This window comes from the organism of the source record quoted next, unplaced genomic scaffold, assembly GCF_019419815.1.
Source record: "Pyrus x bretschneideri cultivar Hongxiangsu unplaced genomic scaffold, Pyrus_bretschneideri_v1 Contig27, whole genome shotgun sequence".
NCBI lineage: Eukaryota > Viridiplantae > Streptophyta > Magnoliopsida > Rosales > Rosaceae > Pyrus > Pyrus x bretschneideri.
In genome coordinates this window covers 1,203,633-1,218,519 of record NW_025999579.1, presented here as the reverse complement: position 1 = coordinate 1,218,519, position 14,887 = coordinate 1,203,633, and the positions used below count along the sequence as shown (strand labels likewise).

General features: G+C 37.7%; 2 protein-coding genes across 2 annotated transcripts; one reads left to right on the top strand and one right to left on the bottom strand.

The window, feature by feature from the left end:
• Positions 1 to 6,511: 6,511 nt before the first annotated feature.
• Positions 6,512 to 9,806, bottom strand: LOC103939151 (L-Ala-D/L-amino acid epimerase). The gene is made up of 7 exons (XM_048587588.1): positions 9,152 to 9,806; positions 8,012 to 8,122; positions 7,714 to 7,930; positions 7,223 to 7,556; positions 7,036 to 7,097; positions 6,867 to 6,939; positions 6,512 to 6,735 (listed from the first exon to the last, which is right to left on the bottom strand). Coding segments are annotated over exons 1-7 (1,359 nt in total). The 5' UTR covers positions 9,713 to 9,806; the 3' UTR covers positions 6,512 to 6,734.
• Positions 9,807 to 12,673: 2,867 nt separating this feature from the next.
• On the top strand, positions 12,674 to 14,104 carry LOC103950624 (reticulon-like protein B9). Its single transcript, XM_009361853.2, has 5 exons — positions 12,674 to 12,845; positions 12,979 to 13,159; positions 13,251 to 13,392; positions 13,502 to 13,571; positions 13,687 to 14,104. The coding sequence occupies exons 1-5, from the start codon at positions 12,728 to 12,730 to the stop codon at positions 13,854 to 13,856; spliced, it is 681 nt and encodes a 226-aa protein (XP_009360128.1). The 5' UTR covers positions 12,674 to 12,727; the 3' UTR covers positions 13,857 to 14,104.
• The last annotated feature ends 783 nt before the right edge of the window (positions 14,105 to 14,887 follow it).

Here is a 14,887-nt window from a genome sequence, read left to right as displayed (position 1 = left end):
TCTCGAGAAGCTACAATCTTATATCGTTCCTCTTTGAAAATAGTGTGGTGAAGGTGTCCCACGCTTCTTTTGGTGTCTTGGCCTTCCGTATGTGCTCCAACATATCATCTTCAACTGTAGTTTTTAAGGCAAATATGACCTTACCTGCCTTGATCTTCCACTTCCTCAAAGTGCCACTAGTGTCTTCATCCGGCTGCGTAACTTCATTACCGCCAACGACATCCTAAAGATCTTGGCCTTGTAGGTAAGACTCTAAGCACGTCACCCATGTGCTGTAATTTTTGTTGTTCAACTTCTTGATTCCTCCAACAACTTGAAGGTCTCCCATCGTGTCAACAGAGCTTCGATAAGCTAAACAAGATCAACCAATAATCTTGCGAAGTACTAAACTTCTCACGATTCTTGAAAGCTTCACTATAGACGGTCCTTGATCGTACCCCTCTGATACCAATTGTTGGGGAAAAACTTAGAGTACACAACTCTAACACAAGTGTGTTAGAGAGACAACACAAGTAAACAAATTACTTGTATTACACACACAAAATATTACAACACACAAACTCTCAAAGACACACTTTAGAAGCAATGACACTCATTTTCTTTCTAGACACAAACTCTAGACCACTCACACTCCTCACAAGACTACTCCTACTTCTCACTATCAGTCTTCTTAATTGATTCTTACTTCTTCTTGGTTGGTTTTTTTTTTTGTTGATACAAATGGTGTGGATGCCTTCTCCTTTTATAGGTATGGATGGAACCTTGGAGAAGCATGGACACATCATGCTAAAGATATCTAGATAATTCCACTAACTTCCTAAGCTAGAATTATCTACACTAATCTTGCATGTTGGTGGAAACCCCACCATTCTTCTAGACTCTTCCACCAACTTAAAAAACAACATTCTAGTCCTTTCTACAAATGATTACTTTAACCTGGATAATCTAGCTAACCAACTTCAATGAATGTTCTAGAATTCTTTATTCTAGATTTGTGTAGGTCTTTCAATGAGATGGGGTTGATTTCTTTGACATTGGATCGTTAGTTTTTGTAAGGTGGGTTAGTGGTATGGACTAATGGGAGACGTGAGATTTGAAATGAGTAGTTTAGTTTACTCAGTCTGTCGGATCCAGACTGCAAGATCTGAAGAGGATCTCGATTCCCGGTCGGAACTAATCTACAATCAGTTGCATGGTAAAATCTCTTGTAAGTGGGAATTGTAATTAGGGAAGCATCATTATCCGTTGAAGTGTTCATTCAATGATTCATTTTCTTGTTCTGCAGAAGCCTCTGGTTCCTATAAATAAACAGCCTACCGAGCTTCATATACTCTTTAATGGTAGAAAATAAACCGAAAATACGCCATTGAAGTTCTTCAAATAGTACAAGGATTATTATTCAGATTCAGAAGTTCTCTTCACAAATACGATAGTAGCAGCATTCCTTCCGGGCACTGACATACATAATTCAAGAGCAATATCTAACGACATATTACACAAGGTACAGCAAGACTGACGAATGAAAGTTCTAAAAAATAGGAGAGGGGGGGTTAGCGGTAAAGATGAAGATGCTATATCATAACTAAAGTTGTTAGTTATTAGTTTGGTATAAGGTGTCATTCATGCAATTAGTTTATCTTATGTGGTAGCTTAGAATAGCTAAATGTAAATAGTCTAAAGACTATATATATGTGATTGTATCATTATTTTGTAATTAATGAGAATACACAGATATCTTAATACTTAAGAAACCTTTCTTTCTCTCTCTTCTCTCTCCTTTCTTCTCTCTCTCTCGTTTGCAAGAACACAGAACTTCTACATGGTATCCTTCGCCGCTTGCCTCACGGTCATTTCGATCCATTCTTCCGCTTTGTTTCTCTGATCTTTGCTGTTCATTTCTTGTAATTTATGTTTCTGATTACCATGGCGTCTCCGTCAGATTCTGCATCTCTTGGATCTCTTCAGAATTCTGCCCCAAATCCTTCGACAAACCCTAATTTGTCAAATTCGTATGCTTCTCTCACAATTCAGAATATTGGCAGCATGGTGCTGATCAAGCTCAAGAGATCTAACTATCTTCCATGGTGTGCTTTGTTTGCACCGATTCTCCGACGCTACAAACTTCTAGGTCTTGTTGAAGGTACTGAGCCATGTCCACCGTCATTTCTTCAAGATCAAACAATTAATCCAGAATTTGAGATCTGGTATGAAAAAGATCAGAACCTGTTGATTTGGTTGAATTCTACACTATCGGAAAATGTTATTCCGTTTACTGTTGGTGTCTCTTCTGTTCGTGATCTTTGGATCAAGCTGGAACAACGTTTTGGCGGTGTCTCTGATGCTTACATCCATCAACTCCGGTCTCGTCTTCAAGCAATTCAAAAAGGTGCTCAATCCATGGCGGATTATCTTCAACAACTCAAAGAAATCTCTGATTCTCTCTCTGCTGCTGGTGCACCTATTTCTGATCGAGATCTCATTGCGGCCACTCTTGCTGGATTACCTGATGAATTCGAATCATTTATTGATTCCGTAATGTTACGCCTCTCTTCCACGTCTTTGGATGAGTTACACGGCCTTCTTCTTACCAAGGAGCTTTCCATGTCTCGTCGCAAGAAGCTCTCTTCTTCCTCTACTAAGTCCTTTCAAGTGTTCTCTGCTCAGTCTCAACCGCCTCTTCTTCCAACTCCACCGCCTCAAGCATATGCTGCTCAATCTCAACAATCTCTTCGATTCAACTCGAATCGTGGTCGAAATAACTATCGCGGTAATCACTATCCCAATTCTGGTCGGTACAACAACAATCGTGGATATAGAGGCAATTATCGAGGTTCATCTTCCAATCGTGGTCATCCACAAGGTGTTCGTAATTCTTCTTTCAACAGCTCTCATGCTTCTTGCCAAATCTGTGGCTCTAATAGCCATGCAGCTATCGATTGCTTCGATCGCATGAATCCTGACATTTATGGGAAGATTCCTCCTGCAAAACTTGTAGCCATGTGTGCCCACTACAACTCTAAATCTTCTCCCTCTTGGCTATTGGACTCTGGTGCCACATCTCATATCACTAATGATATTGCCAACATATCTTCACCAACACCGTACACTGGCGAGGACAAAGTTTATGTCGGTGATGGTAACGGTCTCTCTATCCATCATATTGGCTCTTCTTCTTTGCATTCTCCTAATGCTAAATTTCATTTGAGTAATGTACTTCATGTTCCTCAAATGAAACACAATCTGTTATCTACATACCAATTTCTCAAAGATAACTATTGTGCCTTAACACTTGATTCTGATGGATCTGTTCTAAAGGATCGTACTACGGGGAGGACGCTTTTGCAGGGCCCCGTTAAAGATGGCTTTTATCCTCTGTGAAACTGTCCTTCCATTCCTTCTTCTTCTGGATGCACTTATGCTTTTGTCAGTGCTCAAGGTTCAGTCAAACTGTGGCACAGTCGACTGGGACATCCTTCCTCCTCTATCTTTCGAAAAGTAATCTCCAGTAATAAGCTTGCTATTAAAGGTACATCCTCTGTTGACTTCTTTTGCTCCAAGTGTGCTATTGCGAAAAATCATAAACTACCATTTAGCTCATCAACTACATCCACTTCTCAGTCTCTTGAGCTATTACATTGTGATCTGTGGGGACCTGCTTCTGTCACTTCAGTGAGTGGTTTTCGGTATTACTTTCTTATTGTTGATGACTTTAGCAAGTACAGTTGGTGTTTTCCTTTAAAGAATAAATCAGAGGTGTACTCTACTTTTGTACTCTTCAAAACTTATGTTGAGAATATTGTTGGTAATAAAATAAAGATACTTCGTTCAGATTCTGGGGGTGAATTTACCAGTTTGCAATTTAAAGCTTTTCTTCATACTCACGGTATTGTTCAACAACTTAGTTGTCCACACACACCAGAACAAAATGGTTGTGTGGAGAGGAAACATAGACATCTTGTGGAGACTGCTCGGACCTTATTAGTTGAATCTAGTGTTCCTCATCTCTATTGGGTTGAAGCCTTTACCACTGCTGTTTATCTTATCAATAGACTGCCTATATCAGGAAATACTAAATCACCGTGGGAATTGCTGTTTAACAAATATCCAGATTACTCCAAACTTAAGGTCTTTGGGTGTAGTTGTTATCCATGGTTAAAGCCCTACATTTCTTCTAAACTTGATGGGAAACGTAAAAGATGTATCTTCTTGGGTTACAGTTTGCAACACAAAGGTTATCGGTGTTTGGATTTGGAACATAATCGGATTTATGTCTCTAGGCATGTTACATTTGATGAGGCCACCCTTCCATTTAAAGATGTCATTTCTGTCAAATCCTCTGTTGATCAGTCTCCTTCTGTACCTTCATCAATTGATCTTCACTTTTCCATGCCCATATCTATACCCCCTGCACCTGTGTCTTTTTCACCCTCACTACCATCTTCTTCCCCATCTAATATTCCTTCTCAACCTGTCTCTCCTTCTCCATCTGTGCCTACAAATCACCCTGTACATCAACCTGTCCCTCAACCTGTACTTCAATCTGTCCCCCAACCTATCCCTCAACCTTCATTTGTCTCTAATCTGCCTCCCATGGTTACTAGATCCAAAAATGGTATTCATACACCTCGAGTATTCACAGCTACCAAACATCCTCTTCCTTCATCCACAGATTACATTCCTCATACTTACCTTCAAGCCTCTAAGTTTGAAAATTGGAGAATGGCCATGCAACATGAATTCAATGCTCTTTTATCCACTGGCACTTGGACACTTGTTCCTTCTTCACCCTCTCAAAATATAGTTGGATGCAAGTGGGTCTTTCGCATCAAAAAGAATCCTGATGGATCCATTGAGCGATACAAAGCACGACTTGTTGCTAAGGGATTTCACCAAAAGGAAGGTCTTGACTATACAGAAACCTTCAGTCCAGTTGCAAAGCCAGTTACTATCAGACTGTTGTTATCCTTTGCTGTCCAATTTAATTGGTCTCTCAAACAACTGGACATAAGCAATGCTTTTCTACACGGTGACTTAAAAGAAGATGTGTTCATGGTTCAACCCCCTGGGTTTCAAGATCCCAGCAAGCCTACTCATGTGTGCAAGCTCAGAAAATCTCTCTACGGCCTTAAACAGGCTCCTAGAGCTTGGTTTGACAAATTATTTCAAGCTCTTCAATCTATGGGCTTTAGTCAGTCATCCTCTGATGCATCCTTATTTGTTCTTCATGCTCCAACTCTGGTTATAGTACTTGTCTATGTTGATGATATTCTGGTCAGTGGTTCTGATGCTCACATCTGCAATCAGTTCATAGCTCAATTGAGCACTTTGTTTCCTGTTAAAGATCTAGGTCCCTTGCATTACTTTCTGGGTCTAGAAGTTCATCACACAAAAGCTGGTATGATTCTTCACCAAAACAAGTATCTGCTTGATCTGCTGCAGAAAACACATATGACTGGTGCAAAGCCTTGTTCCACTCCACTCAGCTCTACCAAATTAGATCATAGTGGGGACTTACTTGCTGATCCCACTGAATACAGATCCCTTGTTGGTGCTCTTCAATACTTAACTTGGACACGGCCTGATATTTCTTTTGCAGTCAACCAAATCTGTCAGTTTATGCATACACCTACTGTTCTTCACATGCAAGCAGCCAAACGTATATTGAGATTTCTCAAAGGAACTCTCACTCATGGTCTTTTGTTTAAGAAAAGTGATTTGCATCTGTCAGCTTATTCTGATGCCGATTGGGCTGGTTGTTCTTATGACAGAAGATCCACCAGTGGTTCCTGTGTTTTTCTGGGCACCAACTTAATTAGCTGGAGTGCCAAGAAACAATCAACCGTAGCAAGATCATCTACTGAAGCTGAGTACCGTTCCTTGGCTCACACTGCTGCAGAAGTTACTTGGATTTGCAAGGTGCTCAAAGACTTTGGCTTTCCTCTCTCTCACAAACCTACTCTCTGGTGTGATAATATCTCTGCTTTATCTCTTGCTTCCAATCCTGTATTTCATGCTCGCACTAAGCATATAGAGATTGATTATCATTATATTCGTGAGTTAGTCCTTGCAAATCTGGTTGAAGTCAAGTATGTGTGCAGTCAGGATCAAATTGCAGATATCCACACCAAAGCCTTGTCTAAAAACCGGTTTCAGTTTTTGCAGTCCAAGCTTTCTCTTGGAATTCTTAATTCTTCCAAGTTTAGTTTGAGGGGGTGTAAAGATGAAGATGCTATATCATAACTAAAGTTGTTAGTTATTAGTTTGGTATAAGGTGTCATTCATGCAATTAGTTTATCTTATGTGGTAGCTTAGAATAGCTAAATGTAAATAGTCTAAAGACTATATATATGTGATTGTATTATTATTTTGTAATTAATGAGAATACACAGATATCTTAATACTTAAGAAACCTTTCTTTCTCTCTCTTCTCTCTCCTTTCTTCTCTCTCTCTCGTTTGCAAGAACACAGAACTTCTACAGGCGGGGGGGGGGGGGGGGGGGTGTGCGGCAAATAGACTCAAAAATGGATCCACATTGCCTACTTACACAGATCAATCAGCTAAGCAATTATTTACAATGCGTGGAAATTTGCAATGCCGAATGCTGTTGTGGTCTATGAATTCAAATGTTTCATCTGAAAAAATACGACAGTATTTGATGAAGCTCCATTCCGGGGAGCTTTTTCTCCGCCATCAGATGCTGCTCGGAGTTCAAATTGTTGAGTTGCAAGCTTCGTCTGTGCAGATAGATCGACATGGTTAGAGTGACAATCGATAACAATGAACTCCTCGTTAGTTGCATTTGCAATAACATTTCTCCGACTGAGAGTTGGAAACAGAATCAGATTGCAAAGATTTTGCGACTTACCAAGCAATATTGTCCCAGTGCAGAAATCCACCATGGCCTCTAGCATTTCTGAACTTATAAACTGCACCCGAAACTAGCCACAAAACGGAAAAACATAACCAATTGCTCGATGATAAGCATAAATTACGGATGGCAAAATGTCTTGAAAGTTACAGAGAAATGACAATACCTTCGTAACCCTCCAGAACCGGATCTTCCGATAACAGCAAGGGCGTGTCTAGGTCAACAAACCTGTACAGAATACAAACACTTACTGAAGGATTTGGAAATAGAAAGCGAAAGAATTTTGGGAAACCAACAAAACCAGCAGGAAATGCAAACGATTTATCTTTTATGGAAAGGATAATGATACTTACTTAAAGCACCCCATGCCAGCAGCAAGATGGCCAGCAAAACCCATGGCCAGTCTAGTCTCAACCATACCACCAATCATCAAATTCAATCCCGCTGCCCTTGCTAACTCGATGATTTCAAGGGCTCGAAGAAACCCAACTTTAGCAAGTTTAATGTTAATTACATCGGCAAGATTTTCTTCCACTATTTTCTTAACATCAGCTAAACTTCGACAGCTCTCATCAGCTGCAACTGATACTCCATATTTGTCTTTCGCAACGCGGTAAACATTTCTGAGGCCTTTCCAATCATCTCTATGGACCGGTTGTTCGAAGAGAAGAGGACTCACGCCCACCTCTGAAAGTTAAAAAAAAAAAACAAGAAAATATTTCAGAAACTCATTTGTAGGTTTTCACCATGAGTTTTTTGTTTTCTTTTCTAAGGGAAATCAATATGCTGTTTGCAGACACACAGGCTAAAAATGGTAACTTTGCCTTCTCTCCGCATCATTTACCATGTAATTTATCAAGAACTTGGATAGCTTCGTTGGAGTCATATCCTTCGTTAGCATCCAAGATAAAATAGCAATCGGGGTGAACAACACGTATAGCTTGAAGGACTTCTATGTCTGAATTCAAATTCTTTCCCACCTTAAGCTTTAAAGTTTTAAATCCTTCTTCACGGTACTTTGAAGCCAATGTAGCAGCTTCTGCTGCAGAAACAATCGGAATCTGCGCATATAAAGTTCGGTCTACTTTTCACTGAATAAAGCAAAATTTTAACTGCCAGAGTTACTTGAACAAGAGCTTAACTGTTATATCAGTAGTTATGGTGTTTGAAGCTCCACCAAACAGTCTCCACAAAGGGACACCGATACTCATAGAAACTGCATCAATTAACGCCATCTCAACTCCTGCCCTAACCTTCAATTGCAATTCAGCGAAATAAGATTTCGGAAACCCTTAATAATGCTATTACATAAAGACATCAAATTGCTAAACAAGTGCTGCTGATTTTCATCAATAATTGCATATGGTTCGCGTGATCAGGATAAAAAGGCCAATCAAAACGCTGACTTGAGCAAACCAAGTTTTGTACACTAGTCCCACCCCAACTCAGCTAAAGCCTAAACGTTACACAGTTGGGGTGCAAAATGTAAACTTTCCTGGAACATCACTCTAACAACTACTCCTATTTCCTCCATTATTTTCCCCTACATTTTCTCAGCAAACAAACAAAGGATAAGATCTTTATACCCAAATTCCAACTACATTCAACACAAAAATTGTTCAAATCACCAAACAACCAAACCCAATCAAAATACAATACTCAAACACCAAAACCAACAAATAAACCATTTAATCTAACAACTACTCGCTTCCACTTCTCTTTTTTCCTACATTTTCTCAGTAAACAAACAAAAAGATAAGACTTTTACATCCCAATACCTACTAAATTAAAAGCAAAGTTGTTCAATTGTCAAACACCAAAACTAACAAATAAACATACAAAAAAGTGTAAACTTTCCCTACAAGGACATCATACTGCTAAACAAATTCTGCTGGTTTTGAACAAAAACTGCATAAGATTCGCGTGTTCGATCGAAAAGCCAATCAAAATGCTGACTTAAGCAAAACAAATTCTGTACAAAGCCAATAAGAAGGTAGTTCTTAAAGCAAAGGAAAAACTTGCTCACAATAGTCACACTCAACTCAGCTAAGTCTGAACTTTCCCGGGAAAATCATTCACTCTAACAACTACTCCCACTTCCTCTATCCTTTTTTCCTACACTTTCTCAGCAAACAAACAAAAGATAAAACTTTTCCACTCAGAGTCCTACAAAGTTATCCAATTCCAGCTAAATTTAACTAAAAAGTTATCCCATATCACAGTAAAAAGTAAAAACCCAATCATGTAAGTGTAAAAAGTAATCTTTCCACTCATATACTCACAGAAGCAAACTCATGTCCAGGAAGAATTCCACCAATCTCCCCCAAAACCGAACCCAACGTCATCGCCGGACTTCGAAGCAAGAACTCGCAAGCTTCCTTAGCCTTGACCATGGCAGTATGCTGATCCTCTGCAGTTACAAAGGGAAAAATCGGAGTTTCACCCCACCCCACGCACCCGTTACTCAACTCAACCCGGACCGCCACATTCTCCACCCTCTCCAGCCGCGAAGTCGCAATCGTGAACGGCGCAGTCAGCGGCACGTTAAGCGGCCGATTCTCTGCTCTCTGCACGTTCAACGTGAACGTCTCGAGCAGACTGCTGAACCCAAAAGTGGTAGGGGTGGCCAGAGCCATTTTTGGGGTGAATTTTGAAAAGGGTTTTGGTTTTCTGGGGTTTCGAGCGGAATGAGGAGCAGAGCAGAGGAGCAGAGAGCTGAACGGTGAGTGGAGAGCCCATTTGATTGGGATTCGTGGTGTTTGCTCTTTAGCTACGGATTTTCGCGGTTCTGACTTCTGCAGAACTCTGATTGGTTTGTGAGGAGGATCTGCATATCTGCACATGTTGTTCTTGGTTGCATAGAACTTTAGCAGAGCAGAGTACGACTGGTGGCAAATTTTTTAATTCAAATTTCGATGTTTTACTAAATTTTTTATGTCCGATTATTAATCATTTAAGCCAATCATTGTCCTTAAGTCTTTATGTGCTGACGAAAGTGGTGGATGCATGTGTGTTTCCCTGGTTTTTTATTCCCCAGTAAACTCGTGTCGTATAAATTTTTTGAAATATGAGATATAGTGTTTTATTTTGTTTTAAAATTTTTATTTAAAATTATAAATATCAAAATCTAATTGTTAAAACGCAGGGTTTATTTTCTTTAACAAAAAATTTAGGGTGGGGAGAGCTGCTCAATTTCAGAGCCAGAGCAGGGTTTATTTAAAATTATAGGTATCAAAATCTAAATGATTCTGGCATTACAAAAACGGGTTGCAAGTAGTGTTTCAATCTTTGAAAATTTGTTCGAAAAAACAACTCCAAATAATTCTTTAAACTTATTAAAAATTATCAATTTCGTTTCCAATATAAGATTCGAATTTATTATATTCAATTTCTCGTTAATTAAGTTAATAGTATCATTTTTTTTTTTCTCTTATAAGCTCTTAATATTGCACACATATAGCAAATCTAATTGTCTTTTCAAAATTAACTCTATACAATGCTTTTTCTAAAAAAACAAAAAAAAAAAAGGTTGTTAATGAGTTTAACAACTTATTTTCAAAAAAAAAAAAAAAAATTGTTTAGCAGCTTAGTTTTCACCTAAGTAATGATCCAGTACTAAATCGACATAATACCCTGTTCGCTCCAATATTCCTCTCCTAAGTGTGTCCCTTCGATGTGCCCAAAGGTACTTTGTGGTTGTGGATTAGAAGTGTTATTAAAAATAAATAAAAAATTCTTAGAAGTGTTAATTAAATTTATTAACTAATAATTTCTTTTTAATAAAAAAAACTAATCAATTAATTGGTCTCTGAGTATGAAGTTGACATCCCGGCAACGATGCTAATTTCTTGATGGAGTTTTTTACCACCTGCAAAAGTAGGGATAAAAATATTTGTAAGAGTACAAAGTTATCGTAGTATAACAACTTAAGCAAGGTCGTTTTTCACAGGAATTGAATGAATAATTTATGTTAAACCCAAATCTTAATTAATTATTTGAAAACAGAGTTTAGAAAATGGTGATTTTATGACCTAAAATATTAAAAACGAATTTAATTAAAAATAATTAATTAAATTGGGAAAGTAAAGAAAACAAAAGAAAATAGCTTGAAAATCTATTTAAGCACTAAGATTCCGCCATCACCCTAAAAATCCTATGTAATTCTTCCAATTACTTATGAATTACCCATGCATATTTTGAAGGTTAGGTTTTCCTAAAGTATGCCCCACTTGGAACCTCCAACATAGAACATATATCTAACATGCAACCCGTCTATAGTGTCCATATTGAATGTGAACATGCAAGATTCATTAAGTTTTGTAAAAACCTTTTGAAAAACCATATAACCCTTAAGGTGTGTCGTCCATCTTAAGAAGTTACACGTATTAATCACAAGAAGCCTTAGTCAATTCCAGGGACAGTCCTCCGTCAAAATTGCATCAAATTACTTTTCTAAATATCCTAATGGTGGCCAATCATCAAGACAATTAGATGGTTTCAAACACGATGATTAATAACTCAAAACTTGCATGCATAATATCATAAGTAAATTGAAAAGAAACTACATATTCTTACTCAGGCTCGTGACATTGTCCTAGCAAACGGAATTAGTTACGCACAATTATAAAACAAAATATTATTAAGAACATGGATATAAAACACCTTGTAGGTAAAAAGTCTGAAATTCTCCAAAAATAGTATGTGCGTTCTCTTCTCTCTCCCTTTCTAAAAACCCTAATGGCTAAAAATCCTTATTTATACTAGTACAAAATAAAATCCTTACTATAAAAGGTCTTCTAAAAACTAGGAAACATAATAACTTTGAAACTAGGAAACATAATCTTGATCAAATATGGGAAACCTGCCCAACCACAAATCAACCACATTTCTCAATCAGGGCTCCAAAACTTGGCCAAAACGGCTAGAATTAAAGCTTGAGATGTCCCGAACATAATTGCATAAGGCCTCAGACCCAAAAGATATCATTTTGGATGCCAAAAAGCCCAAATAAGTCCAAAACGTCAGTTTGACAGCATTGCAAAGAAGTCGAATGACACACGAACATACTCAAATTGTAATCACTTCAAGTTGAAAGACACACGAACATCCTCCCATTGTAATCACTTCAAAATTCATCCATTTCATCACTTTTTGCTAAAAAAGAAGTCGAATGCCCTACATTAGAAATATAAGTCAAAGTTATCAAAATTCTCACAAAATAACTAATAAATTAATACTAATATTAGGGTAAAATATATAATATATTATCGATTCATGAGTAGGGTAAAGTTGCCAAAAGAACAAAATATGAATGGATGATAAATTTATGGGGCTGATCGACAAAGTTGTAGAGCTTTGGCATTTCCTGCTTTGCCAATAGTGCTCTCTCTCGCAAAAAAATGAAAAATAAAAACACTAGAAACTACATTTTCAGTTTCTAATTATTGTTGAGCCAACTTGATTAATATAAAAGTGTGTCGAGTTAATTGGTCAGAGCAGTATGTTCGTCTATTTTATTAAGTACAATTCTTCCTTACAGCAAATTAAGTTAGTTTAGAATAACACTTTGTAAAAGTTTGATGAAAACGTTTGCTGGAGGCATCGATTAGGAGAACTAGTCATCCAAGACAAGATCAGTACTATTCTTTTCCAATTGTATCTAGCGGGCATGCAAAGCAACCTTGAAAAATATTTGAGCTAATTCCCCAAGCCATTCCTTACTTTGTACAAGCTTACTTGGCCACCAAGCTTAGAACCCCTCACATAAATCACGATCATATTTAAGTTGGTGATGATGAACATGTATCATCAATTAACAACACTCATACAAATAATTAAGATTAATCAACTCAGAAGGTATGCATAGAAAGTCGGGATTAGTGTATTCGTCCGATTCTGATGACAATGGTGAAATCCGTAGTGCAAAGTTATTCGGACGTGAAAGGCCGATTCATCATGTTCTTGGAGGCGGAAAAGGTATGTAATGTTCATTTAAACTGGCATGCATGCTAAAACCCTAATTGGTGATCTGCTAATTACCCTTGGTCATATGGGGATGAATTGAACCCGAAAGATCATAGATTAGTAATTAATCGCATTAATCTTGCAGTTGCGGATGTGTTGTTGTGGAGGAACCGATATGTATCAGCTGCGCTTTTGGTTGCCATGACGGTAATCTGGTTTCTTTTCAAGGTTGCTGAGTACAATTTCGTGACACTCCTCTGTCACATTTCGATTTCCACATTGTTGGTAATCTTCATATGGCGTACGGCTGCAGAAATATTCGGATTGTAACGTTCTTGATCTCATTCGCTAACTAACTCTTATGATATCAGCTTTAGTTTTATTTAAATTGATTAATTAACAAATTAATCTACGCAGTCGCCCGCCTATGATACCACAAATGATATTACATGAAAACACATTCAGACAAGTAGCTTCCACTGTCCATAAAAGATTAAACCACTTCATATCAAGGGTCCTTGACGGTGCAAGTGGAAGAGACTTCCCATTCTTCTTCTTGGTATATTCGATTTTTTTCGACTAATTAGCAATCAATTACCGCTTTTGATTAATGAATAAACTTTGTACCAATTAACAGAGTTGACCACTCATTCTCTCTACATTTTCAGACAATCATCTGTCTCTATATTTTGTCTGTGATCGGAACCTATTTCAGCTCTCTGAATCTTCTTTACTTGGGTAAGAAGTTTTATCATCTTGTTCTATATAATATATGTGTGTGTGTGTGTGTATACGTATATGTAAAGGAAGGGTTAACTGATTGGCGCTCTCTTTTGCTTGCTTGCAAATGAAGGGTTCATCTGCTTGGAAACGCTACCATTCCTCTACGAGCGATTTGAGGAAGACGTTGATCGTTTAGCCGGAAAAATCAGCAGAGAGATAAAGAGATCGTACAGAAAATTTGTTTCTCAGTTTCTCAACCAAATTCCTAGAGGTCCAGTGAAAGACAAGAAAATCAGATGAAACTTTCCGTGGACTATTTACACCATAGAACACATGTATCACTCACCGTGTGAAGATTTGTGTAAATAAAAAACATTATATATATATATAACTGTATAATATATGTGTGTGTGTATCAGTATATCACTACATTGATTCCATTTGATTTGTTGATCACTTTAGCCTTCGTGAAATGGTTCCCACCTCCCATTTTCTTGGCTGAAACGGAAAACATTTCCCGATCAAGTAAATATATATCGAATTTCGTACGAAAAAGGTCAGATTGAGCCGTCCTAGTTTGTACACTATTGACACATGCATGCACGATGCAGCAGAAGCAAAGGCCACATGGATATATACAGTGCTGCTTCCTCAAGCTCTCTAATATCTGCTCCACTAATAATTGTAATATTGTTAAGTTAATGGATCATATTTGCATTCTCAAACATGACTGCTGACTAGATATGACACCACAGTGTAAATGTAGTAATTAAGTGGGGTTCTCTAAGATGGATCTCAAGATAAGGGCAAATCATTTGAGTTTAAATCCTTAATGGGATACCATTCTTTCTAGGCTCTAGCTAGAGATTAGATTTGGACTAGTTTTAGCCTTCCCAAGTCAAAATCTCAAAAAAGGTATATTTATCTTGTCTTAAATTATTGTACATTATTGGAAGATGATGGCCATTTGGTGATGATGATCCCTTTGGAAGTGCTGAGTGCAGATTGAATAAAGTGGAGGTTCTATTATGCATTAGTGTATGAGATGAATAAATATTGTATTAGATATTTAGTGGAATTTGCAAGCTTCGATTAAAATATTTAATCTAGCGGTTCATCAAAAACTCATTGGTGTACTTTAGAAGGTCAGAATGTAGAAAACACATGTACTAATGCATTACTATTACAGTGAATGATATGCTTTGATTCAAACATTTTAATCTAGTCGTTCATAAAAATAGGGCATCACATACACTGGTGTACGAATGTATGATATGCATTAGTATTACAATGGATGGTTGGGTTTGTATGTTTGATTAAAACACTTCAAT

What these genes read in the sequence shown, in the direction of transcription:
- LOC103939151 (XM_048587588.1), bottom strand. Translation starts at nt 9,712, where the DNA reads ATGTGCAGATATGCAGATCCTCCTCACAAACCAATCAGAGTTCTGCAG. An exon ending in CTGGACATGAGTTTGCTTCT is followed by an intron (nt 8,123 to 9,151) that starts GTGAGTATATGA and finishes TTGCAATTGAAG; the next exon opens with GTTAGGGCAGGAGTTGAGAT. An exon ending in GGTTCTGGAGGGTTACGAAG is followed by an intron (nt 6,940 to 7,035) that starts GTATTGTCATTT and finishes TTTTGTGGCTAG; the next exon opens with TTTCGGGTGCAGTTTATAAG.
- LOC103950624 (XM_009361853.2), top strand. Translation starts at nt 12,728, where the DNA reads ATGCATAGAAAGTCGGGATTAGTGTATTCGTCCGATTCTGATGACAAT. An exon ending in GCTGCAGAAATATTCGGATT is followed by an intron (nt 13,160 to 13,250) that starts GTAACGTTCTTG and finishes TAATCTACGCAG; the next exon opens with TCGCCCGCCTATGATACCAC. An exon ending in ACTTCCCATTCTTCTTCTTG is followed by an intron (nt 13,393 to 13,501) that starts GTATATTCGATT and finishes CTACATTTTCAG; the next exon opens with ACAATCATCTGTCTCTATAT.